Source organism: Perognathus longimembris, chromosome 12 (assembly GCF_023159225.1).
Source record: "Perognathus longimembris pacificus isolate PPM17 chromosome 12, ASM2315922v1, whole genome shotgun sequence".
Taxonomy (NCBI): Eukaryota; Metazoa; Chordata; class Mammalia; order Rodentia; family Heteromyidae; genus Perognathus; species Perognathus longimembris.
This window is the reverse complement of record NC_063172.1, coordinates 42,764,108-42,790,994: the sequence shown is the minus strand read 5'-3', so window position 1 is coordinate 42,790,994 and position 26,887 is coordinate 42,764,108. Positions and strand designations below refer to the sequence as shown.

At 37.8% G+C, this 26,887-nt stretch overlaps 2 protein-coding genes across 2 annotated transcripts; both read right to left on the bottom strand.

Annotated features, from left to right (window-relative positions):
• Nucleotides 1-585: 585 nt before the first annotated feature.
• Nucleotides 586-16,374, bottom strand: Impa1 (inositol monophosphatase 1). Its single transcript, XM_048358772.1, has 9 exons — nucleotides 16,300-16,374; nucleotides 13,153-13,224; nucleotides 12,600-12,733; nucleotides 10,691-10,795; nucleotides 8,598-8,643; nucleotides 5,690-5,798; nucleotides 3,336-3,444; nucleotides 2,875-3,026; nucleotides 586-2,283 (listed from the first exon to the last, which is right to left on the bottom strand). The coding sequence occupies exons 2-9, from the start codon at nucleotides 13,213-13,215 to the stop codon at nucleotides 2,168-2,170; spliced, it is 834 nt and encodes a 277-aa protein (XP_048214729.1). The 5' UTR covers nucleotides 13,216-13,224; nucleotides 16,300-16,374; the 3' UTR covers nucleotides 586-2,167.
• Nucleotides 16,375-23,683: 7,309 nt separating this feature from the next.
• On the bottom strand, nucleotides 23,684-25,014 carry Slc10a5 (solute carrier family 10 member 5). The gene has a single exon (XM_048358654.1). The coding sequence runs from the start codon at nucleotides 24,965-24,967 to the stop codon at nucleotides 23,684-23,686; it is 1,284 nt and encodes a 427-aa protein (XP_048214611.1). The 5' UTR covers nucleotides 24,968-25,014.
• Between the last annotated feature and the right edge of the window lie 1,873 nt (nucleotides 25,015-26,887).

Sequence of the window (26,887 nt, the reverse complement as noted above, 5' to 3'; positions counted from 1 at the left end):
ACAGACAAAGGCAAACAAACAATAATCCAGAAACTGAGGAAACTGAAAGGGAAAATGCAAGGGACAAGCTAAACTTAAGAGAATGGAGGAGGCTGGGGGTGGGTCTCAAATGGTAGACTGCCTGCTTATTAGCAAGCAAGAGACCATGAGCTCAAATACCAGTATTGCCAAATAAAATAAAAAGAAATAAAAACTGGAATGTCAATGAAATAAATATTGATGAATATCAATGAAGCAAAAAGAGGGTGTTTTATAAGTTATTAGATGGGTTTGAAGATAAAGATATAAAAAGAAAGGCTATGTCTATCTTACTCAGAAAAAACATTTCATTATTATTGGGCAGTTCATTTGTCAAGTATTCTTTTCTAATATCTAAAGAAATTTCACAAAACATCCAAATTGTACTTACAACAAAAAGATATAAAAGCTACTAACAGGAAAAATTTGAAGTGTTAAACTAGGAAAACAACATGCAAACAGTATACTTTCTATCACAAATTCAAGTATCAATATTTGTAACTCATCACAAATGCCTAAAAATAGATTAGACCATTAGCTCTAATAATGTAAATACCAATAATGCTTTTTAAAATTTTATTTATGATAGTCTTAATTAAAATGTAATTGGAAAATCCACCAGACTTAGTGTCAGAATTATATCTTTCAAGTGCATGTGATTAACAGTACAAATACAGTAACTGTAATACCCAAATACCAGTATCATATATTTAATGTATTACATACACAATAAAATAGCCCCTTACTTTGAGAACTACGTGAGCACTTTTCGAATACAAGGCTTTATCCTATAAATATAAAGCTCTTACATGCCTATAACCAAATTTATCTGTTTATACACCAAGGGAAAAACATTACCAATATTAATCCTTTAAAAATGTCTCTGAAGTATAATTTTCTTTTTGGGTTTAATAAACTAACACATATTAAAGAATATAAAAAGGCAGCAGCAATGAAATTAAATAAGAAGTCTGGGAAGAAATCAAATAGCTCAATATTAGCAGCAATGATTTGATAGCACAACAAATCAGTGTGACATCTTTACAATGTAACCATCAAATCTAGTGCAATGTTATATTGCTTCTAGCTACATAACTGATGAGAATACTTGGTGAAAATTCCTCTTCTCTAATAAGGGAATTTTATACTCAAACATATTCTCTGGAAACCTCCTAACTGCAGAAATGCCCATGGTAAGCAATGCTATGTTAATATGAAATAGATAAAGGACAATGAGATAATTTTTACTTCAAAACTTGAAGCAAAAATACATAATAGTAAGCTCATTGCTTTATGAATCAATTAATAACTAGGAATTGCAACTTGAAAATCTTCAACTCAGGGCCTTTGCTTTTTGGCTCATGGTGGGTACTCTTATCATTTGGTTAAATGGAAATGAGTCTCAGTGATTTTTTCCGCCCATGCTGGCTTTCAAAAGCCACTCTCAGATCTCAGTGTCCTGAGCAGCTAAGATTACAGATAGGAGGCAAAGGTTCCCAGCTAAAAATCTTCATTCTGAAGTAATTATTTTGGACAGACTATTTGACAGGTACTGTATGTACAACAGTGATAAGTAAAACAAAGTTTTCTGCTAAAAATAAAAAATATTAATCTAAGAAATATTTATTATATACTTACAAAATTAATTAAAATATACCTTTTAGAAAAAGAAAAAAAATTCCCTCCAAAACATAACTTTCTAATTTGAATCCTTTTGTATATAAATAGTAACACAAAATTTCAGAGAATCATATACACTTAGAAACACAAAATGTAAATTGGCTATTTCAATGTATAGCTAAGGAACTACATGTCCCGTATATTTTTTCCCAAAGCATACACTTATAAGCAAAAACTTCTTATAATAGACAAATATTTATTCTAACATAGTCCATAGAAAAAGATCTATTTTAAATTGGCACATCAAAGATAACCTAAATCAATCATATCATACATCTGTTTGGTTGGTTCTTTTCCTTTATTTTGTGGTCTCAGGGTTGGAACTCAGGGCCTTCTGCATGCTAGGCAAGTGTTATAGCTCTGAGTCACATCTCAGCCCTGTGGCATCCACGTAGGTCTCATAAGTGCAAGGGTTTTGGAGAGTCTGGGCACAGGAACCATAACCATGGTCGACTCTGAAGCTGTGCTATTAATCCTCATCATCTCTCTGTAAAGGTACTACCTGAATCTCTTTGGCTATCCTTTCAGCCAAAGCTTTGCTATTTGCAGCAATTATTCTTCGTGACATCAGGTCAAATGGTCCACCTAAAATCAAATCAAACACACAAAGCAGTTATATCCTGTACAAAAACAAGCACAGCAATGTGCTCTATGGCTAATCCTAAAACACCTGTAACATAATTCCAGTGTTTAAGCTTTGGCAGTACACATCTGAGGTGCAAAACATCTTTTTTTGATAAATACCAGGGAAGGTGGGGCTCACAACTCACACCAGGTGAGACACACCATTTCCCTTTTGGTTTCTTCTTTTGTGCACTCTGGTCATTAAGCATCATGTGTCCTATCATGAGCCTAATGACTTCAGGGACTGGGCCTTCGATGGTGTGGACCAGACACTTTCTGATCATGGCAGATCTTCCCAGCAACCTCACAGGAGTCTCTGATACATGTGAGAAAATTTAGCAGTTTTTCATTGTGTTCTGAATTTTACAAGCAGCTCTTACTCTTCCCCATCTCATAATGCTTATTCTGACTCACAGATACTTTTAAAGTTTGCTTTTGCTTTAAAAGTTGAGGCTCTATCAATTGTTTTTAAAACAAACAAACAAAAGCCCACTACAACAACACAGAGAGAAAAGACAGAGAGAGCAATGCTCTACTTCCCAGTGACTTTACCGGTTACATCCATCAGGACTCCTCCAGCTTCAGTGACGATAATGCCAGCTCCTGCCATGTCCCAGCAGTGAATTCCCATTTCATAATATGCATCCGCCCCTCCAGTTGCCACCAGGCACATGTTAACAGCTGCTGTTCCAACACTCCGGATTCTAGTATAAAGAACGGGATCACAAAAAATAATCCTGAGAGGAAGGTATTCCACCTTAACTTCTGTTTATCTTCTATTTGAGTTTTATTTCTAATACAGTTTTCAAGGACTGCAGGCATGTTTCAAATGGTAAAACTGCCTAGCAAATACAAACTTGAGTTAAAACTCTGGTACATAAAAAGGTTTTCAAAAGTGTATTACAAAATAAGAGTTATAATCTTTTAATAAAAATCTCATTCAAAAGGAAAAAACTTGTTCTTTTATAACATTAATTATCTGAAACTTTAGGAAGGAACTGAAAAGTACTTACCCATGAATGGGAATGGAGAAGAGCTTTTCCATGTTAGAGAGAACAATTCTTACAGTCTCTGGTGTTCTGGAAGAGCCCAACTCTGTCACCAACAGTGATTTGGTAATATCTGTAGAGAAAGTTTTTTAGATAATCACTAGAATTGTGGGGGAAAAGTGATGTTTGTAATTTAAAACAAAAATAAGGCATTCTCACCCTTTTTTCTAGCTTATCAAATTTGTTTCCTTCTAAGCCTTAAATGTTAGAAACTGACAAGCCAGGCAGGAGTCTAGAAGGATTATGAGTTCAAGGTCACCTTGGACTACACAGTAAAATTCTCTCTCAAAACTAACAAAAAGTAATGAACTTATTATCCTTAAGTAAATTTTTATTTATTTGAGATATGGATTCACAATATAGGCAAGGCTGGCCTTGAGTTTGATGTGTCTTATAGTATGGTCCCAGACCTGTGATCCTATGTCAAGCTTCCAAGTGCTCAGATTGCATATGTACACCACCATACTTGGCCATCATGTGACTATTATTACTTTTAATTGATAAGCATGACCTTTCTTTTAAGTGATTGCTTTTATAACTATTACAAAATCCAGCTTCTTATAATATTACCCAAAAAGTCTATAACATAATTAGGTTGTCTGTGTGCACGATAATTTCAGTAGAAAAAAAGCAAATATCAAATATTTAAAATGTATAAATTATGGAAGTGGAACTGTGGCTCAAGTGGTAGAGTGACAGCCTTGAGCAAAAATGCTCAGACAGCATCCAGACCCTGAGTCCTAGGACCCAGTACCAGAACACACACACACACACACACACACACACACACACACACACACACACACGAAATTAAATTCTATACGGAGTTTATGCACTGATTTGGAATAAAACAAGGTAAAGTGGTAGCACTCTATCCATCATGCCCTCTATCTACTAAGCTGACAGCCAATACTATGAGTGAAGTTCCCAACACTTTCAAGAGTCCCCAAACAGCACCTCTTCCCACCAGCTGAGACGCACACTGACCAGCTCTTTGTCCCCAGAATCTTTATAACAGTTGCGCTACTTCTAATTGCGACCTACACTATGAAACATTATGTAAAAGCAGAGAACTGTTTCGATGAAAAGTGACCACATTCCTCCAGCTCCAAGATGTATATTTTCTCATGTTAGTATCTTGAAGTATATCACCCAATCTTTGGAGTCTTAAAGACATCGGTTTGGAGTCTTAGGAGTTCAATAAAAGAGGAAATACATTTAAAAATCTGCTCTCAACTCTTTAGTTGAGAAAAAACATGTCCAGGATTCCAAACTCAGACTGTTACCAAATTCTTTTTTTTTTTTTTTTTTTTTTTGCCAGTCCTGGGCCTTGGACTCAGGGCTTGAGCACTGTCCCTGGCTTCTCTTTGCTCAAGGCTAGCACTCTGCCACTTGAGCCACAGCACCACTTCTGGCCATTTTCTATATATGTGGTGCTGGGGAATCGAACCCAGGGCTTCATGTATACGAGTCAGGCACTCTTGCCACTAGGCCATATTCCCAGCCCCCAAATTCTTATTATATAAAAATAATCTGAAAGTACAAAATCAAAAGTGTTGGATGTGGTTTATGAAAGGTGACTCAAAACTTCATCACAAGGAAATAAAATGTCAGCCACCTAGCTCACACACACACACAAAAGCATTCTTTATATGCAGAATCTGCATCCATAGCCTCAAGCCAAGTCAGCTTGAAAATACTGTACCCCAGAATTGCACCTCACTGAACATCTGCAGACCTTTTCCTCCTTGTCATTATTCTCTAAGCAAGACAGCGTAACAACTACCTACATAATATTTCCACTGAGTGCAGAGATGATTTAATAAATCAGACAGGAGTATATGGGTAATGCATACAACTGCTCTAAGGTAGTTAGCTCAGTATATGTGGACTGTGGTATCAGAAAGGGGTACTGAACCAATTTTCCACAGATACTGAGAGAGAGCCAAATAGATACAATTTTTAATGCTTTTCACTTTGAATATACTTTATTTTCAATGCATTGACTAATAATTGGTATGGTGACATCAAATCAAGAGCATTAAGAAGAACACTAAGAACAATACTAAGTCAGGAATTCCATGAGGGTAGGAATATAGTTGTATATCTACAACTTCTTCTCTCCATCACTTAATACAGCACTAGGCCTGTAGTATGTTCTCTTCAATTCCATTTCCCTGCTTCCAATATCACATTGCAAACTGATGCTGGCATATAAAAGTAAAAAAGCAAATGAACACAATGTATGACTCCATAGAGTAATAATAAAAAAACCATAAAGTATGAGTACTGCACCAAAGACTAATGGACAAACCTACCTTCTTGTTGTGAAACCTGTAGTTTTTGGCCATTGCAAAAGGCACCTTTGCCTTTCCTGCCAGTATACATCTTATCTTCCACACAACTGTACACAACACCAAATTCCATCTGCAGAGGTAAAATAAGCTTCTTATAGCCAATCTGAGTACTTTTCTTCATTAAATCAATACTTTTCAAAGTAACAAGAAATATGAGCATACTAATTGCATACTTAGATAGCTATGACACTAAAAATGCTAACCTCTAGTCTTAACAGAGACCATCACAGCTGATATCCTTCACTCTCCTCCTGCACATCTAACCCAACAGTACCCAATCTTGTACCTCTTACTAGGTAAGAGAAAGCTCATTCCTGTTTTCTCTCTTCTCTTAGACTTCTTTTCTGCTACCTTCCCACTAATGCCTCCTCTTTCCCTACTGAATGACTCTCCCTTCCAAAACTCTCATTGAAATTTAATTGCCAAGGTAATGGTATTAGGAGAAGAGACCTATAAAAGGTAATTAATGGGGCCATGAGGACTCTCCACCCTCAAAGAATGGGTTTACTCCCCCCCCTCCAAAAAAAAGCTTCTGACATGTAAAGATTCAGCTTTCTTTCCCTCTGGAAGACACAGCAGGGTGCCAAATAAATTTCTCTTCATTATAAATTACCCATTCTTAGGTATTTTGCTGAAATAGTACAATGACATAACCCCACTTTCCCTTCTCTGCCAAGGAGTAGACTAACTTGACATATCCTCTCCTGTGAGTACATTACAATTTGGGTTCTGCCTTGATCACTCACATTCTGCTGTAACTCGCAGGCAGAGTATCAATGAACAATGAACTCTTACTGACCAAGAATTGGAAGGAAACCACTAGCCACCATCAATTCTTGTATAACACTTACTTTGATATTTCTGTTTCTGAGACTCGCTTAGTTGCACCTCACCCATTAATCCATTTCATTTCCTTGCCTAGCTCTTCAAAGTTGAGTACTTTAGGATCTTTCTCCTACTTCCATTGCTTTCATTTCTCTTTTTGTGCTCCAAAATTCTTACAAGTTGGTCCTTTCCAGTCCATAAATCCAACTGTCAATAATTTGGGCTCCCATCAATCTTACCATCATAGGTAAAAACCAGTGCTTTGGTCACTGGATAAGTGGCTCACACATGTAATCCTACCTACTCAGGAGGCTGAGATCTGAGGATCATGGTTCAAAGCCAGCCCAGGCAGGAAAGCCAGTGAGACTCTTATCCCTGCTCCTCCCACCCCCCAAATAAAAATTCAAGGCCCAGGACTGGCTCAAAAAAAGAAAAAGAGAAAAAATTAGTTCTTTGGAACTAGACATGTAGAAACCTCATTCAAAGAAGTGAAAAGCACTTCTTCAATTTTTTTTTTACTTTTTTGGTGCGACTGGGCCTGGAACCCAGGGTCTCATGCTTGTGTAGCAGGCACTTGTGCCATGTCTCCCACCCTTTCTGCTTTATCTGATTTCTAAGATCTCTTCTATTAAGAGAATTGTTTATATTCTTTTCTTTCACGATATTTAAATGGCTCCACTACATATTGTTTTCTTTTTGCTGGGTTTTAAACTCAGTGCCAAGAGCTTGCTATACAATTTCTCTACCACTTGAGTGACATGCTCAGCCCATCTATTACATTTTCTTCACTTGTTTAAGTATGCAACAATGAATTCAATGTCAGTGGCAGTACATCTTGGAGCTACTTATATGATAAATGTTCAGTTAGCTCAGTGGGGTTATTCTCACTGATTAATATAACTCTATGGGATAAGTTTTCATTTGTACTGTGTTTCACTTGTTTCTCTTTTTCTTTTTTGGTGGTGCTAGAGATGGAACTCTACTACTGAGCAAAACCCTCAGCCTTAAAACACTCAGCCTTAATTTTGTGTTTATATTTTCAGATATTTCTCAACTTTTATACACATGCTGATCAGATATATCACAAATTCCTTGAAGACAGGTATGTAAGATGTTAGTAATCCTACTTGGCTAGCAAGTGTAAGACGCTGAGGTCAATCTCCAGTATTGGTGGGGGGGGGGCGGGAGAAGAAGATGCCCAAATGCTAGTGAACATCCTGCATTATTTGGCCAGCCAAATAGCCAAAGCAAGGTAATATTAAAAGCTATGGATTTGACACTTTTGAGCTTTAGATATAAAAATTTGATTATGTTTAGGTTCCAAATAAATTCTGCACTTTCCAGCCATGTTTTGTCCCTGCTACTTTTATATCTTTGACTTTCTCTCTTCACTGACAACTTTAAAGCAATTCTAGCACATATCCCATCTTTTCCAGGGAACCTTTCATTATTAATAAATGCTTGATGGGCAAGTGCTTTCACCATAGACATTTTACTTGTTCTTTTCCCAATCATGGTTGAATGCTAACTTTTCCTGGGCTGGCCTCAAACTACAATCTGTTAACCTACTCTGGATTGGCTAGGACCATGAATGATAGTATGTGCCATCACATACTGTTTTTGAGACACTCTTGCTAACTTTTGCTTGAGTTGACCTCAAAGCATGATCCTCTTGTCTCTGCCTCCCAAAAAGCTGGGATTATGGGTATGCATCACCATATTTAGCTCTCCTTGAAGCATTTTGGGTCACATCAACTCCTGTCATGGTTGACTCTACATATATAATGTTCATTAGAGAAGGAGTATGTCCCTTTTACTGATGTTTATTTAATTATTTTTCTTACAACTCTTGCTACTAAAAAATCATGAAATTTCCTTCACTGGAAATGCATCATGAAAATTTTAACAATACTGCTGTCTCATATTTAAAATAATGCAGTTATATAAACAGACTATAGAGACATCTTAAATTATTAGGGAGACTTGTTTCAGCTTTGTCAGAAAACAAGCAAGACATTTTATGAACCATACATTTAAAACATACCTTTTTATTTACAACAAAGCCAATCGAAACAGCTACAAAAGGAAATCTTTAAAAAAAAGAGAGACAAAACCCACAAATTTACCAAGACAGAACTTAGCTTTATAAAATTCATTTTCTCCTAAGTGCTTATAAGATTTTCAGTCTCACCCTCCTCCCTCCCAATAGAGTACAGTATGTACCAGGGGGCAGGAGATGGTAGCAACCACTACACACATGCCCACATGACAAAGATCTGAGGATTCACAAGAAACTGGTAACCATTGTCCCTTTCAGAAATACATCCATTGTAAGAGGGAATAAATGTTGGGAAAATAAATTGCAATGCATGCCATTTTTCTTCTTTTGAATGTCAAATGCTGTGAATATAATAAATACATAAAGATTGGTTTTACAAAAAATGAATTGATGGGCTGGGGATATGGCCTAGTGGCAAGAGCGCTTGCCTCGTATACGTGGAAGCCCTGGGTTCGATTCCCCAGCACCACATATACAGAAAATGGCCAGAAGTGGTGTTGTGACTCAAGTGGCAGAGTGCTAGCCTTGAGCAAAAAGAAGCCAGGAACAGTGCTCAGGCCCTGAGTCCAAGGCCCAGGACTGGCAAAAAAAAAAAAAAAAAAAAGAATTGATAACAATTTCTTGAAATTATCATTGTTGGTACTTGAAGAATTGAAATTGGGAGGATCTAGTTCAACTCCAACCTAGGCAGAAAAGTTAACAAGACTCCTTCTTAGCCCATAGCAGGGCACAGTGGTAAACATCTCTCCATCCCAAGCTACATGGGAGGCTGAGATCCTAAGGCCATGCCAGTCTAGCCAGAAAGGTCAGTGAGACTCTGTCTCCACAGACATGGTAGCATGCACTTATGAAAGGCTAAAAGTAGACCAACTATGGATCAGGCAGGAGCCTGGTGAGAAGTAAACCCTATGCTAAAAACAAGAGCCATTGAAAAACAGCTAGAGGCATGGCTCAGCTGTACCTTGCCAACCTCACACAAGGTGTCAAACTCCTCAGTACAGCCAAAAAAAGAAGTGATTGTTAAACATGAAAAAAAAAGAGACTCTTTTTTTCCCCTACATCCAAGAACTGTGATAGATAAATTGTTGACTGCTGACTATTTCAACACCAAATGCAGAGCTTCACATGTGAAAAAAAAACTCTCAGTGATTTCTAGACTGCACAACAGTTTGCACACAAAGCTTCTAATTTTTGATTCACAAGAGAACCATGGTCAAATATACAAAGCAGGTTTAAGCATAACTACTAAAAATAAAAACTTTAAAATATTTAACATTGGGTTTTTATTTAGCAAAAAATAGGATCAAGCTACATATAACTATGTATCACTAATAGCTTTCCACATTTAAAAGACACATTTTATCAGATACAGATTCTTTACCTCAGCCTTACAGGGTACAGTAAATATATACGTAGTACAGATAGGGTATAGCAGCATGATGACTTTAAATGGACATTTCTGGACAATCCCACAAACCTAGGCATACATTTTAACTCTCCCTGGCAATTCCACCAGGCTTTCATCTAGTGAAAATGCTGAGTTACAATTAACTTATTCTGTGGTAGGCACTATACTAAGGGCTCACACAAATGTACTACTCAGAGTCCAATAAGAAATTATTTTATGGGGCAGGTGCTATTAAAATGGCCTTTTATAAAGATTAACTAATTGTTCAAAGTCCAAAAGCCCCAGCAGATTCAAATCTGTAACTGTTGATCCTAAAACACAAGCCCCAGTTTTCTTTCTTAGACTGAATTAATTCTATAGACAACACTCTAATAGTGATGTTTTAATTTTTTTTATTGATCTCCAAGCATTAATGCTGCTCTTGTACATTTTTACATGATGAACTTTGTCTTAAGTCAAGTCTAAAACAGTACTCTCATCTCTCCACCATATCTGATAAAAGATCTGCATAACATATTGAGCTCTACTATGGTTTGTATACATTTTCTTAGAATAAAGAAGCATAAACAAATCACACTATTCTCTAAACTTATACTTCCTTGAGCAGAGTACCACAGGCCTATCCAGCTGATATACAAACAGTAATTCTGTCAAACATCTAAAAGCATACCTGTGTACAAAGTTAGTTGTGCCATCAATTGGGTCAATGATCCAAGTGGGGTTGTCGGTTAGGACACTTTTTTCCCCAGCCGCCACAGATTCTTCACCAATGAAACTGAAACAAACACAAAATCTCTAAATTGCTCTCAACAACTTTCAAGGTACAATATTTCCTTAGACTCTCCTATAAAACATAGACAAAGTCTGCAGTTTTTCTGTTGCTGCTTCCTACAAGAACTGATTTTTAAAAAATGGCAAAGCTTTGTTTTCCTCAGACCATAGGTATGTGCAATGTAACAATTCAAAATTCTAAATGGCAACAGGAACATTAAGTAATGCCACACACATGTGCACACATGCACATATAGATGTACCTGAAAAGGGCACTAGTTACAGAAATGATCAAGAAAATATAATTCTAGTTAAGATCACAAATTCTCTAGTTTTCTTCCTTTCAGGACGTAGATTCTAATGTACCCTGTGTGCGCTGGGCAAAGTGTCTTCTTTCTAACCAACAGAAGAATAAAGAGGCTTTGACAATATAGTTTTGAAGACCAGTTTATCAAATGGCCTGGTGTTTTCCATGTTGACGCTGCCTCTCCCTTCCCGACCCAGGAGCTGGGGAAGGCTGCCAGCGAAAAATCCACAAGCCACTGAAGTCTGCCAACCATCACAGAAGTGAATGGATCCTACAGCTCTAGCTGAGCCTTGATATGTCAGAAGCCATGAACAATACCTTGGCTGAAACCTCATATTCCCAATTCCAGCGAAACTGTGAGGTAATATAAGTTTGTTTATTGACAGATCTCTAAGCTTTTAGGGGAAATCTGCTTTGCAGGGATGGATAACCAATACTAAGAATATTAAATAAGTAATAGAAATACAAATCACTTACAAAATTAATATGTACATGGTATCTGAGTTCACTGGCTTTCTGCTTTCCTATTCTTATTTTGTATTTTCCATTATTCAACACTGAACCATCCTAATGATCATTTTTTGTGGTCTTATTTCCCATCTTTTTCTCTTAGCTGTCTTTTTAGTATTCTATCTAGCCATAGTTTTAAGTATTTTTTATTTCTCAATGACTAAAAGACTGGCAATGGCCAAATGGCTGACTAGAAAGTACAGAATGACAAAGAAATGACTTTTTAAAAAAAATAATGATAGTATTTTTTTTTGTGTGTGTGTGTGTGTGGTATAGCTGTGTATCCCAGGTTTAAGTTAGCCTTCCTATTTTCCTAAAACCATTTCCAAAGTGCTGGGATTAGAGGCATGTAACTAAGCCCATCTGGTGACAATGTTTCTGCTCTATTTTTGTGCCAATTAGAGCACAATGTTGTTTAAGATTTTTTGTCAGATTCATTAAAGCTACCGCTACTTTACTATACAAAGACATCAGCAAAACAGAGTATAACTGAGCTTTCTAATCATGCCTATTGCTAATACTTGCTCCCAATTGCCAAACGAACATTCCTTTTGTTTTTTTGTTTTTTTAATGGTCCTGGGGCTTGAAGTTTCTCAGCTAGAGCTCTACCATGGCTCCAGCCCCTCTCTTTCTAACTTAAATATATATATATATATATATATATATATGTGTGTGTGTGTGTGTGTATATTATTGTGAATTGAGCTCAGGGCTCTTACATGTTAGGCAAGTTCTCTAACCATATGAACCATACTTCTAGCCCTTTTGTACTTTGTTGTGAGATAATATCACACCAGCTTTGTGGAGATTAACCTATACTTTGCAATCCTCCAATAGGTACGTATTCTTCCTTCACATGGACTTGTCCTGAGCTTTGTAATACCCTTAAAATAAATCCAAGGTTTGGTGGGAAAAAATTAATATTTTTGCTTAATACACTGACCCCAAACTAGAGTTCTTCTTATCATTAAAAAATGAATATTAAAAAATACCTATGAGATGGGTATTTTTCCTTTATAGAAGAGAGAAGCATTTTTTCAACTTTTTGGTCCGTAGCAGTTACCAAATCAGCTGGAGAACTTTTAATCATAATGTTCATTTCATGTTTTAGAGCTTCACGAATCACCTAAAAAGTATATGTAATTTTAAGTCAAACAAAAAGAATAACACAAGTGGCTTAAATAATTCAATTAATCTTATATGGTATTCTTAAATTTTTCTTGCAAATATCTCCCTAGAATAAGACATTTAATGCTTATGCTCTTTTTGGTACAAAATTATATAATCCTACATTCTATTTTAGATCCATAACTGTCATTACAAAAAGTTTAATAATATAAAATTGAAATAATGAGCCTGAGTGTGCAGTTATAAAAGTGCTTTGCTTAGCATGTGTGAGGCCCTAGGGTTTACCCCCAACACCAAAATAATAATAAAGATAATAAAATAATAATTAAAACATTTAACAATAAAGGGATTTTCACTGTATTTTAAATGGCACTATTTACACCTACCATGTTATAACAAAAAAAATTTAGTTCCTACCTCTCCAGCTTGTCTTGCTAGAGTTACTGCAAAGTCCATGCATTCTTGCCAAGGATCAGCCATCTTCTGAATCTATTTCATATTTTTAAGTACAAAGTAGTTACAGATCCATTAAAATATTAATTAAAGAATAGTTAGTTCAGAACAGCACCTCAATTAGCAATAGACTTTTACTCCAGGAATCACCCTTCCCTAACATAGAGTTCAATTCTTCCTCTACCCTTGATTTTCTTAGAAACTCAGTAAAAAAGTCATTTTTTCACTTAATACTTCACTTCTATTATGAAAACATTCTGTAACAGAAAAATTCTATAAAATTGTCACCTAAAATGTCCAAACCAGGACATACAATCTTTTAAAAATAGGCGTATTGCTGGGTGGAGAATACAGTGAAGACAGGAGAAAGAACATTGGACATCTGAAATAAAGGCAGCTTCCATTTAAAAAAGGGCAATGCCACAGTTAGGTGCTTTATAAATGCGATTTTTTTAAAGTAAACTTGTAAAGATGAAAAATTTCAGGCTCAAAGATAAGAAATAATTTGTCTAGTGTATAAACAGATGACACACCAGAATTTTAAAATTCTGATTTTAAAGCCCATTTATCCCTTTACATAATATTGAGTAAAACAAATTTGAAGAGTAAAAAGCAGAATAAGAAAGCTAAGGTGAAAATTACTTCCTGAACTTCAGAGAAGGGAAAAATACAACATAGTTTTGTGCTCTGCCCTGTGAGAACTTTCCACTAACTTCTGAAGCCGCACTGCTGGCTGGACCACACTCTACAACTTGTGCTCAGCACAGGGAAACAAATGAAGCTGTCATGCTCAGAAAATGGGCATTTTTAATAAAGCAACCTAACTCTGTCTCCTTTACACTTCGAATAACTGAGAGGTCTATCTTGTAGAATGCTCAGAAATGCTGATCTTGTTGATCACAAGATCAGGGGAGAGGGCAAAGGATGCACAGAGTGAATTTCTGCTTTCTCCTTCATGTTTCTGTTGTTGTTGTTCTTTAAACTGTTCTGACTAGTGTAGAAGCTGGGGTCTTCATACATAACCACCACCACCACCCTCAGTGCTGGGATTACAAGTGTGTACCAGCATGCTAGGTACTTTCTCTTCTTGAAATAAGCAATTAAACAAATTTTAAAAGGAGACTACTCTTTTGAGTTACATAAGTAAGTCTTCAGCACTCTTCCAGAAGGGTTTCCAAACTTTTTCCATTCCTCCTTACTCTTTTCCAGTACAGTTCTTAGGTAGTGTCCACTTCCACAGTAGATGCTTTGCTTGAGTCACGTATTCTCTACTTTCTGAGAGCACAATACAAATTCCTACCAATTTATCAAGGCCCATTTCAGAAGCTCTCCTCTCTTCTAAGGATCTTCTAGCTATACGCTATTCAATCACTCAACATGTATTTGCTGATACATATTATATGCTAAACACAGCACTATGGTGTAGAAAATTGAGTTGGTCAAAAAAAAATCAGTCTATAAAAAAAAATTATAATAAAGGCTAAAAAGCAGGGAGGAGCATTTTGACAAGAGCTGGGACTAGACCTAAGGAATTCAAGTTTCTCTGAGGACATGATTAAATTTTGATACAAAGAATAAGTAAAAAGTCATTAACTAAATTGCAGAATTGAAGAAAAAGAGGAACTTAAAAGGCCCAACCAGGACACCTCAGAGAATGAGAAATGAAAAGGAATAAGGCTAGAGGAGATGTTCAGGATAATCTTTCAAAAGCCTTAGAGCCTTCTTGCTAGGCAGGTGGTGCTTTACCACTGGAGGTATGCTCCTAAACCCTAGAGATAAGACATTGAGTTGAGACCCTCAAGGAGACATTTCACTGTGGCTACAGAATGGAATAGAAAAGCAAAAATTAGGAAATTTTGATTCAGTATAGGGGAGGGGCAGTAGATAGAGACTGAGAGCATCTTCATTAGAGAGTAAAATTAGGGAAACTTGGTAGCAAATCAGACTTGTGGTAAGAAAGAGGATAAGTTCATTGATGCCCACATCCTTCACTGTGGCAATTGCATGGATAATTACCACCCCTTCTGAAAAAGGGATAAACAAAGGGGTAAAGTTTGGGTAGAAGATCTAGAGCAGGTTGCTCTGTGAAATCAAAATGAAGTGTCAGCTAGATAACTGAATATATACTGATTCTGAGCTTGGAGCCAGGTAAGCTTGCTGATATACATATGTAAGCAATTTGAATAGGTAGCAATGGAGTCTGAGTGTGAAAGATTCCTGGAGGAGGCTGGGCCTGCAAGAAAACTATCACTTTTATGACATTCAATAATGTCTTCCTTATGTTTTTCAGTCATTTGTGTAAATGCTATGTCTTCTCAACCAGTTTTTGTGAAACAAAAAGAGAAATTCTCATATGTCTTACATGTAATTAATGAAGGCCTAGAAGAAGAAAGGGATAAGCTAACTTTTTTTTTTCTTGCTGGAGGTGTGAAACCAATAAGACTATGTTGAAACCTAAAAATACTCTAGGCCATAGGGGCATTTTTTTCAACTAGTGCTTAGCTTTGCTGCTGGTAGTTTTCCTAAACTTGCCCCAGGCCCTGGTCCCTTTCCTGTCTAATATCTCTCTTAAATGGCTCAATAAATGCATTTATTTCAGGAAACTGTTTTCTCTTTTCAACTGCGGCCATGTCCTTTTAGCCTGCACTTCTCCTAGCCGGTAAGTATCTGACTTTTCCAACTGGTCTCCCTACACACCGGCCTCCGGGGTGGCCGCTGGGCCACTGCAGTCCTCCTCACCGGTCCCCAGCGGCACGGCCCCCAGCGGCGCGGGCCCCAGGGCCGGGCCAGACCTCTCCGCCCTCGAAAAAGGCGTATTGGGAAATTCCACAAAGATTGCCTCAAGGATCAGGCAGGCTCGTGTGGGTGAAACCGCTACGCGAACGCCGGGTCCGTTTCCAATCACAGGCCCGACTCCGGTTCCACCATGGGGAAGAGGTCATCCAGCAGCGGCCTCGCTCCCGGCCCCGGCCCGGCCCCGCACCCGGCCCCGCACCCAGCCCCAGGCGCTGGCTCTGCGCAGCCCACCGCGCCCACCCGCGCCACCCAGGCTTCAGCGCCCATCCTTCCCGCCCGAGGGCCACAGACATGAGGGAGAAAAACGGTTCTCACCTCGGGGTCGCGGAGCGCTGCTCGCTCAGTCGCCGGTGTTAAGTAGGGGGAATCACTCTACCGGAGGTAGCGGTATGCCTGGGATAGGAAGTCCCGCCTCCACAAAGTCTTCCCTGTGGAGGGCGTGGTTATCTTAGGCCACGCCCCTCTCCCTGGAGCTCCGCCTCCTGCAAGCATTGCAGCCTGACTCCTTTTCCTGTCCAGACCTGGTGTATAGGAGCTTTTTTCTTTTTCTTTTTCTTTTTTGTTTGTTTGTTTTTGCCTCTTGCACAAAAAGTTCTAACTTCTCTCGCTTGCCTTTTCTTCTTTACGAGTTCCCTTCCTTTTTATTTTTCCAATTACTTATTTTGTCTTCCATCTGTTCATATTTTCCCATTTCCCTTTATGCCTTCTGTTGTCTTCTTTCTATCCTACTCTTTGGCAGAACATAATATTGGGGTTCCAGTTGAGCAGCTCTTACTTGCCAATCCTATACTAGGTAAACATAGATTTAAGAAAATAATTGGTTACCAGAAACTATTGTTAATTCTCAATAATTCTTTTAGATGCCATTCATTGAAGATTTAACTGTACTTCAGTTGTACCTTGCATGTGCTAGGCAAGCTCCTTACCATTGAGCAACATCCCCAATTACTGATTTTTGTTGTTTTTGTTGTTTGACAAAATCTCACTGTGTAGCTCAGGCTGGGTTGAAATTCCTGATCTTCCTCCCTCTCCAGAGTGCTGGGATTACAGGTTTGCACATCCACACCAGGCGACTGCTGTATTTTTATTTGCAATTTAACTTAAACGTTGCAACAGTTTCATACAGGTGTGATTCTCTTCATACAGATGAAGAAATGACAACTTAGAGAGATGATGTTAAGTGGTTTGTCCCCCAGATCACATAGCCAGAGCAGAGAGTGGCATACACTGACTCTGAAGTACACAGGCAAGGAAGATACAGGCTGCAATAGGTTGCATCCCATTTAGTACAAGTCTACTGTCCTTAAAATAATTCCGTCTCTCCCAGTGCCAAAACCATTGCACAACTGTCCTAGCCACAAGAGGACCAGAAAGTGGGTTGAGTCTTTGCTTCATAATTGATTGTTGCCCATAGTTTAATCAGAAGACAAAAACTTATTGTCAATGTAAAAAATATATTCCAAAGATGAATGGTGCTGGGCTCACATGTCTTACTCAGATAATCCTAATTACTCAAGAGGCTGAGAAACAAAGGATCTCAATTTGAATACAGTCAGAACAGAAAAGTCTGTGAAATTTGATCTCCAGAATAACCAGCAAAACTTGGTCTGGGTGCATGGTTCAAATGGCAAAACCATAAGCCATAAGCAAGAAAGCCTCTCACTTGATACCCTAAGTTTAAGCTCTTGTATGGCACAAAAAAATGACAACCAAAAACCCCACAAAACCCCCAAAACAAGAACAGAATAAGAATGAGTGATGTGAACAGTGAACTCAATTCTTCGTTCTTCTAAAGAATGACCCCTCAAGAACAATTTGGAGACATTTCTTTATCAAATGATACTTTTGGTTTCTTGATTTTATTTTTTTAAGCCTCAGGAAAAAATTTTTGGTTCTTCTTTGTCAATGACATTAAAATTAATATCTTGACAAATACATGTTGACAAGTATTGACTTGTAACCAAATGAAAATTTTCAGATATTTACAGAAACATTTTAAGAGACATCTTTGAGCTTTTTGTAAGTGAAAATGTTCCACTCACTTGGCAAAGTGCTAAAATCAGTTTAAACAATTTCATATAAGGAAAGGCCTCACATAACTTACTCCAATTAAAAAGAACAAAATTAAAACAAAACCAATATGAGCTTCCTATATCAAAAGCCTAGTTTATCAATTTTTTAAGAAGCTTAGGCTGCTACTTAACAAGTTCTCAAGTAACTTTTTCTTGCAGCCCAAAGTGATGACTCTGCTTCCAGTGCTCTTTAGAGTGAAGTGGGGAATGTGCATGGTGGGTCTAATGTTCAAATTCCACTGCAGTCTGTTGCAAATGAATATACTCAATATACTCAGCACTCTTTCCTGGTTGCTGTCAAAAGAGTTCAGCTTGCTGAGAGTCATCAGCCATGATTAGGACAATTCTGAGAAACAGCAACTTCTCCACATTCCCAAACACATGCTAAAATCTTTGAAATATGTCAAAGTCCACTAAAAGTTAACTATTAACTAAGATTTAAAATACTCAAACTTGTGTATACCATATGCACCTGCTCAAGGATGATGCCTATGTATTATCTACAAAGATTCTATGTTTTAATGACATAAGTTAGAGTTGCAAATACAGGTTAGGGCTTCTCACATACCCCAAGTGAAAAGCCCAGGTATGAGAACAGATACCAGCCCACCACTTGGTGGCTCATGCCTATAATCCTAGCGAGGCAGGGGTCTGAGATCTGAGGATCATGACTCTAAGCCAGAACAGACAGACAAGTCTAAGAAACTCTTATCTCCAATTAACTACTGAAAAAGCCTGAAGTGGAGCTATGACTCAAGTAATAGTGCAACAACCTTGAAGGAAAAAGCTAAAGGACAGCACGCACTCCCTGAGTTCGAGGCCCTGTAGTAGCACACCCCAAAAAAGAAGTAAAGAAAGAAAGAGGGAAAGAAAGAGAGAGAGAGAGGATACCACAAATAGTTATTCTTAGAATAAGGTATCATAAATTCAGCCATTTTAAGGGCTTGGAAACTAAGTAGTACAAACGAAAACTGGTCCAGCATCCTGGTTTCTATTTTACATTCTTAACAAAATAACAGTTCATTTTATTGCCATCAAAAATTTTAGTCATTAACTTACACAAAAATCTATCTCGTATAAAACATAAAATTTATTCAAATTTTCATTCACATTCAACTTCTGTGTAAGATACAATTTTGCTCAGATAAACACAAATAAACAGTAGAGTCTAGTATGTGTTAAAAGTTGTTCCAGCAGGGTGGTGGTGGCTCAGGCCTGTAATCAAAGTTACTCAGGAGTTTGAGATCTGAGGGTTGTGGTCTGAAGCCAGCCTGCACAGGAAATTCCATGGGACTCTTATCCCCAATAAACTACTCAGAAAAAGCCAGAAGTGGTGCTGTGGCTCAAGTGGTACAGTGCTAGCCTTTAGCACAAAAAGGCTCAGAGATAGTGCCCAGGCTGAGTTTAAGCAAGGACCAGCAAACAAACAAACAAAAAGTTCTTTCAACGATCTTACTCAAAGGTTAATGAAAAAGTACAACTAAAAAGATGGGTCTCCTGTGTCTGGATTAATAAAATAGGTTCATTAAAATATGTGTAAGTTAAATTTGTGCATATTTACCTATAATTTAAATCTCTCAGCAGAGATTTCTGTTTAAAGAAGTTAAATTCCAGGTAGGTGATTATTACTTTGTAAATTGGGATAGCCATGCACCATCACACCACTAGGTCTCTTACAAATCTTAGTATTCATACACTGGATGGGTAACATAATAAAGAATCTTAATTATTTTGTCAGTTGGCCAAGCAAACCAAAAGTTCTCTAATACTCTGAGGAAACATAGCATTAAGAGGAAATGTTAAAAGTTTACGTTCTGAAACATTGAGATTCCACCTCACCCCAGTAAGAATGTCCATCATCAAGAAAACTAACAATAACAAATGCTGGAGGGGATGTGGCCAAAAGGGAACCCTACTTGATTGTTGGTGGGAATGTAAACTGGTTCAGCCACCCTGGAAAGCAGTATTAAGATTCCTCAGAAGGCTAAACATAGAGCTCCCCTAGGACCCATCAGCCCTACTTTTGGGCATCTACCCAAAAGACGACAAACAAGAACACACTAAAGCCATCAGCACAACAATGTTCATCACAGCACAATTTGGCATAACTAGAATATGGAACCAACCCAGATGCCCCTCAGTAGAGGAATGGATCTGGAAAATGTGGTACATATACATAATGGAATTTTATGCCTCTATCAGAAAGAACGATATCACCCCATTTGTAAGAAAATAGAAGAACTTGCAAAAAATTATACTAAGTGAAGTGAGCCAGACCCAAAGAAACATGGACTCTATGGTTTCCCTCCTAGGGAATAATTAGCACAGGTTTAGGCTAGTCACAGCAGAGGACCACAAGAGCCCAATAGCTATGCCCTTATGAACACATAAGGTGATGCTAAGTGAAATGAACTCCATGTATGGAGACAAGTGTTATATCACTGTTGTAATTACTTTCAACATGCCATGTGAAACCATAGCTTCTTTTGTTGATGATCCTCTTGTATCCCCTTCCTGTGGTTGTACCCGTGCTATCACTGTATCTCATCTGAGTACCCTGGATACTGTATATACTGGTATTAGAACTAGGGAAGGGAAAGGGAATATAAAAATCGAGAGACAAAGGTAAAGGCAAACGACTCCAAAAGCAATCCTTGCAAAACCATTTGGTGTAAACCAAGTGAACAACTCATGGGGGAAGAGGAAAAGAGGGAGGAGGAGGGGGGAATGAGAGAGGAGGTAACAAATAGTACAAGAAATGTACCCATGGCCTAATGTATGAAACTGTAACGCCTCTGTACATCACTTTGACAATAAATAATAATTATTATTTAAAAAAAGAAAAAGAAAAAAGTTTACGTTCTGAATATAGTTAATGATGTGATATTTCAAACCAGCTGCCAATGTATCAAGGTTAAAAGTTTGTACTCTATGGTGGTGACATGCACACAGTTATAGGTTCAACCCTCAGTCCTAACCAAAAAAAAGTTTAAACTCTGGTAAAATAATAAAAATAGCTAACACTGTTCTAGGCACATTACATGTATCCCCTCATTTAATGCTTAGGGGTATATGATGGAGCTGATACCATTACCTCTGTTTTTTACATGAGGAAAAGGGGAATGGAGAGAAAGCATAGAATTTGCTGACAACTACAAAGTTAAGAAATAAGGAAAGTACAATTATATACAAATGATTAAATCCTGTATATTTTTCTTTGGGTGGTACAGGGATTTTGAACTCAGGATCTCAGGCTTGCTAGGCAAGCACTCTTACCACCTGAGCTACACCCCTAGCTATTTTTTTCCTATTAGTTTGTTTTCATATAGAAACCCAGGCCAGGCCTAAGACTATTATCCTTTTTCCTCCTAAATAGCTGGGAGTCCAGATATATAACACAATTCCTGGCCAGATATTTCCTATTTTTGATAGCTACATTTTCTTTGGAGAATAGACTGGGGCTTAGATAAAAGTTTTCCATGAAAATGTCAGGGTAATTTTGTTTTCAATGTTGAGGACTGAATCCATGGCTTCAAGTATGTTGAGCAAATGATCTACCACTGAGCCACAATCCCTAGCCCAATAGTGATATAAATGTCTTCATTTTGGTCCTAGTCAGTGCTTCAAGACTATTTGAATAAGCACGTAGCATAGAGGAAATGTTGTGGTAGATTTTGCAGAGAATATAAAAATAAACACAATTCTCATGTTCAAGAATTTACAGCAAATGAGAGTAAAACAGGAAGAGAGATAGCTGTAAAATAAGACAGGTTGATTTACACAAACAAAGACATATTTGTGAAGTACTAAATCATCTTCTCAGTTGGAGCAAAGTCTTGTTTAAAAGAAACAGAAGAGAGTGGGCTCTGTGGCATACCCCTATAACACTAACACTGGAGAGGTGGAGGCGGGAACCTAAGACCAGCCCGGGGTTACACAGGAAAACTTTGTATTTAAAAAACAAAAAAAAAACAAATGTTGAAGGCTAAAGTAGAAAACTAGATACCTTGATTAAGGTCAGAGAGGAAAGAATGAAAGTGTCTTATTAAGGAATACAAGGCAAAAATGTCTTCCTTGAAAAATAAAGACAAAAATTAGATTTCAAGATCAATCTGACAGGGATTGGAAAGTTAAAGAGACTAAGCACCTACTGGGAAAAGCTAGCAAACATCACTTCTTGTAACACAATGTATAATCACTACCTATTATTATGTGTTTTCTCATTTAATAGATCCTACTCTATAAAACGTTCTCAAACTAATACAGGTAAAAGGTATGTTATGCCCAGATTTCGGGGTCCCCAAAGACCACCAAGGAGCTGAAAGCTGATGTAATCACACGAGAGTCTTTATTACAAGCTTGAGCCTGGGCTCACAATTGTCACCAATGCAGCGGGTCTGAATCAGAGCCCCGACCCTCCATTCAGCAGGTTTTTATAGGGCTTCCACAGTAGCATACAGCAAATCACATTTCATCACAGGAAAATCATAAAGCAACATAGCAACGAGCTAGCAACTAAAAGATGATTGGCTAACTTGAGGGCTTTACAATGATTGGTTTAAGTAAATGACCTGAGTCTCAGGGGTGTTTGTCCAAGTCATTCTTGACTTGAGGGGACATCTGGAATTTCCTGTTATTTCTTGATTACTGGTTATTATGAGAGTTTCACTGCCCAAAGAAGTTATTGACACTTTCTTGATTACTTGGTCATTATGGGAGTTTCACTACCCAAAAGAGTTATTGACACTTTTCGTGGAATCTCTGCACTTCTGTATTTTGTCACAGGGGCTTTAAGTCACACACCTGCTAGAAGTGGACCTTATTTCTTTCTTTTTTTTTTATTTTTTATTTTTTTTTTTGGGCCAGTCCTGGGCCTTGGACTCAGGGCCTGAGCACTGTCCCTGGCTTCTTCCCGCTCAAGGCTAGCACTCTGCCACTTGAGCCACAGCGCCGCTTCTGGCCGTTTTTCTGTATATGTGGTGCTGGGGAATCGAACCTAGGGCCTCGTGTATCCGAGGCAGGCACTCTTGCCACTAGGCTATCTCCCCAGCCCCTGGACCTTATTTCTTAGAAGTAGCTACTCTCATTTATGAGAGACACATTAACCATGTTTCAGGAACACAAAACACACGGGCCACACTTCAATACCTTTCCTTTGTGTCACAGTTGCTAAAGCATTCTAACTTTAACTGACCTCTGGTCAAATGAAGTCTCTCTGGCTACCTTCATTATTTTACACTGCATTTTTTTCAGGCTCTTCACATTGACATGTTCTGCAGTTATTCTAGGAAGCTTCAGGGCCTGGTCAGGCCCAAGCAACAATATGGAGGTACAACAGCTGCTCAGGTTCTTCAGGTGCTTTCTTCTTCTAAACTCATTTTACTCAGTAGGTGCTTAGCATGTATGATCATATATACTCCCTCTACCCTCATGTGAAAATTTTAACCAGATCATAGGTGGCTTTGAGATCATGAATTATTTCATTTAATTTTTTTTAATCTGTAAGCAGTTGTACATAGGGGATTCAATTCGTTAGTCTTTGAGTACAATTGAGCATTTTCCTCAGTGTCATCACCCAGAGAGGAATTTGAGTAATTGTGCTTTAAATTTTAGACTGAGGAAAATTCTCATTTTCTATAACAAAGATACCTCTTAGCTCTGTAGATCAGAAGGATGAGTAACATTTCACAGCCAGAACACATGGCTATGGTAAAAGGAGCCACAGAAGCTAAGTTTGCCTCTGGCTGTGAAAAAGAGAACTGTATAATGGCAAGGGCTAAAAAACTATTTTGCATTCCACTTTCAAAGGCCACTGTCTTACAGACAGGAAGTGGAAGCCTGCACAGGTGAGAGAAGGAATACCCAAACAACAAGCCCAAGGCTGGAACTAAAAGACCCAAAAGAAGCATGTCTAGCTGAGCTGATTTTAGCAGCAAGGATCCCATTTGGAAAGTCAAGTAAATCCCTGCCAACATTAAAAGAAAACACAGTGGTTGAACGATTGTTTCTAAAAGGTTTGCTTTCCCAGGTGTCCTTTTCTTGATGATTATTCCCACTGATACTGGTATAAGTATGAACAGAAGTGTTGACACAATTTTGAAGACAGGAATATGAAATATACCCGATAAACCTAATAGTCTACTGTATATGTAAGAATTGATAGGCATCATGATCAGAGCCATTGATGTGGATATGCAAGTCATCAAAATGGCCACAGTGACATCCCCCTCTAGCAGCAGAGCGAAGAGATAACTACCACCCCCTTCTGGGCATGTACAGGTCATAATAAACCCAAAAGCTTGTGCCTCAGGCAGTGCCAAAATCTGCGACAAAAGAAAGCCACAAAATGGCATAAGAAAAAAATGTGTAACTTCCCCAATAATTATTGGTAAAGGTCTCCTCCATACTGTCTGAAGTACCTGGAACTCAATCTTGCAACCAAAAGCACACTTATTTAACAGGATCATGGGTAGAATCAGCATTGGGATATATCTGTTATCATGCACTGGAGCCTGGGTAGGTCTGTCTTGGCTGGGTTTGTGCACCTTGACTCTGACATTCTTTATTTCTTCAATGAGTCTTTTTTGCCTACCTTCAGAATCCCAGAGTTGAATGTTCAGACTTGTTTCTCCTTCTTGATCCATCAGTAGGTTTATGGCAAAATTTGTAGCATCCAATGTTGTCTTGGTCACATTCACCACGTGGAGCACCTTGGGGTCTTGTAATTTCACAAGAAGGTAGCTGGAGTTAGGTTGCTTATCTTCATAACTTGATCTGACAATGATGGTTTCTTCAGTCTTTTCAAAAAATAGCATCACCGTCTGTTTTATATCCAGAAAGCTGAGAAATGACTTTTTGGCTTCTCCCAGAATCACACACAAAAAGAAGATCATAAAAAGTTTTCTAATCATTTTGAATGCTCAAATAAATGGTGAATGCATAAGGTTGTTGTTTTCAAAATGAGAGAACATTCCTCAGAGGTTGTACTGACCATAAAGCTGTTAAGTAACAATTTTTGGATCAAGGTCCAGTAGGAGGGGCTGCTGTACTTTTCAAATGAATACCAAGCTATCCAGAGTGATATAACTTGTTTAACCTGAAGCTGAAATATAAAAGTTACAGCATTTAACAGGTTCAATTCATCAGAAAAAAGATCCTACTCTTTTTCTTCCTGCTAATGAAATATTGCCCATTTACCAGAACTTAAAATCTTGGTGTTTATTTATTTTTTGCCAATAGTGGGGCTTGAACTCAGGGGACTGGGCAGTGGATCTGAGCTTCTTTTGCTCAAGCTATGGCACCAATTCCAGTATTTGCTGTTTATGTGTTACTCTGTGAATGCTAGGCAATCCTCTACCACTAAGCCACATTCCCAACCTTAGTGGTTGTTTTGTTTTTGACAGTGTCTACAGTGTAGCCCCGATTTGTCTGGAATTCACAATACTTCTGCCTCAGCCTATCAAGTAGTGGGATTATAGGCATACAGTACTGTAACTGCCTAGTATCTATTTTTGTGTTTTTTTTTCATGAGACTTGAACTTGGGGCCTGGGAGCTGTCCCTGAGCTCTTTTGCTCAAGACTAGCACTTTGCCACTTGAGTTATAGTGCCACTTCCACTTTTCTGGTGGTTAACTGGAGATAAGTCTCAGACTTTTCTGCTGGGCTGGCAGAAAGAATCACCATCCACAGATCTCAGCTTCATGAGTAGCTAAGATTACAGGTGTGAGCCACTGGTGCCTGGCTTTTTTTTTTTTAACTCTTTTTTTTTTTTTTTCACAGTGTCAAGGCTTTATTCAAATCATTATTTCCAATGGAATTAAACTACTAAAGATAGATTGCCTACACTTTATTTTTTTTTCAAATTTTTATTATCAAACTGATGTACAGAGAAGTTACAGTTTCATACGTTAGGCATTGGATACATTTCTTGTACTGTTTGTTACCTTGTCCCTCATTTTAAACTCTTTTTAAAAATATATTTTTATTTTCTTTAAGTAGTTGTACAAAAGGAGTTGCCATTCAGCAGTTTATTAATACAGTGTCTCTTTACCAATGTAACCCCTTTTACCTACCCCTTACCTACCCTTTTCCTCACACTTTCCTTAATTTTTAGGTTATGTATTGATATTTTTGGCATTTAACAAAACAATTTATGTTTACAATGCACCTTGATTTCAGTGTCATTTTTTAGTTCTTTTCCGTGCTTATAAAAATTTATACTAAAAGTAGTAGCACAGGAGAAATCTAATGGAGACTTTGAGGAATCTTTGGGAACCAAGGACACATTCTGTTTGAATCAAAACTAAATTCTTACTGCATATTTGCTTGCTGGGGGACTGACCTAAGGAACTGTTTTTAACACAGTGATGAAGCCAGACATGGTGTCTGCTTTCTTGGAATTTAGTCAGGTGGCTGTCATTGTCAGGGTGCATGCTGTCACGATGCCCTTATACTGCCCTCAGTAGTAGCCTTAGGTTGATAATAGTTTTCCTATAACTCTAGTGTGATTGATTCTGTTGGGCAAAAATAAACTATTTTTCATGTCCCTACCTAAGAAAATAATTGTCTTGATAGTGACCACATTAACTAAGGAACATTAGAAACGTAGGTGGCTGGTATCATGGTCAAAGGAGGTTCCCTTGAAAATTGAGACATATTAGTTCCATTCCCTCATCAATGGTATAGTATGTCTTGTTTTTCTTATTGTCCTACATAGAGACAAAATTTATGGCACCGGAAGTCTATAAAGATAATATAATTGTTTAAATTATTTAAAGAATAGAGTTGTGTAAATAACATTTGTTTACAACTTGTCAAAATGTCTGACAAAA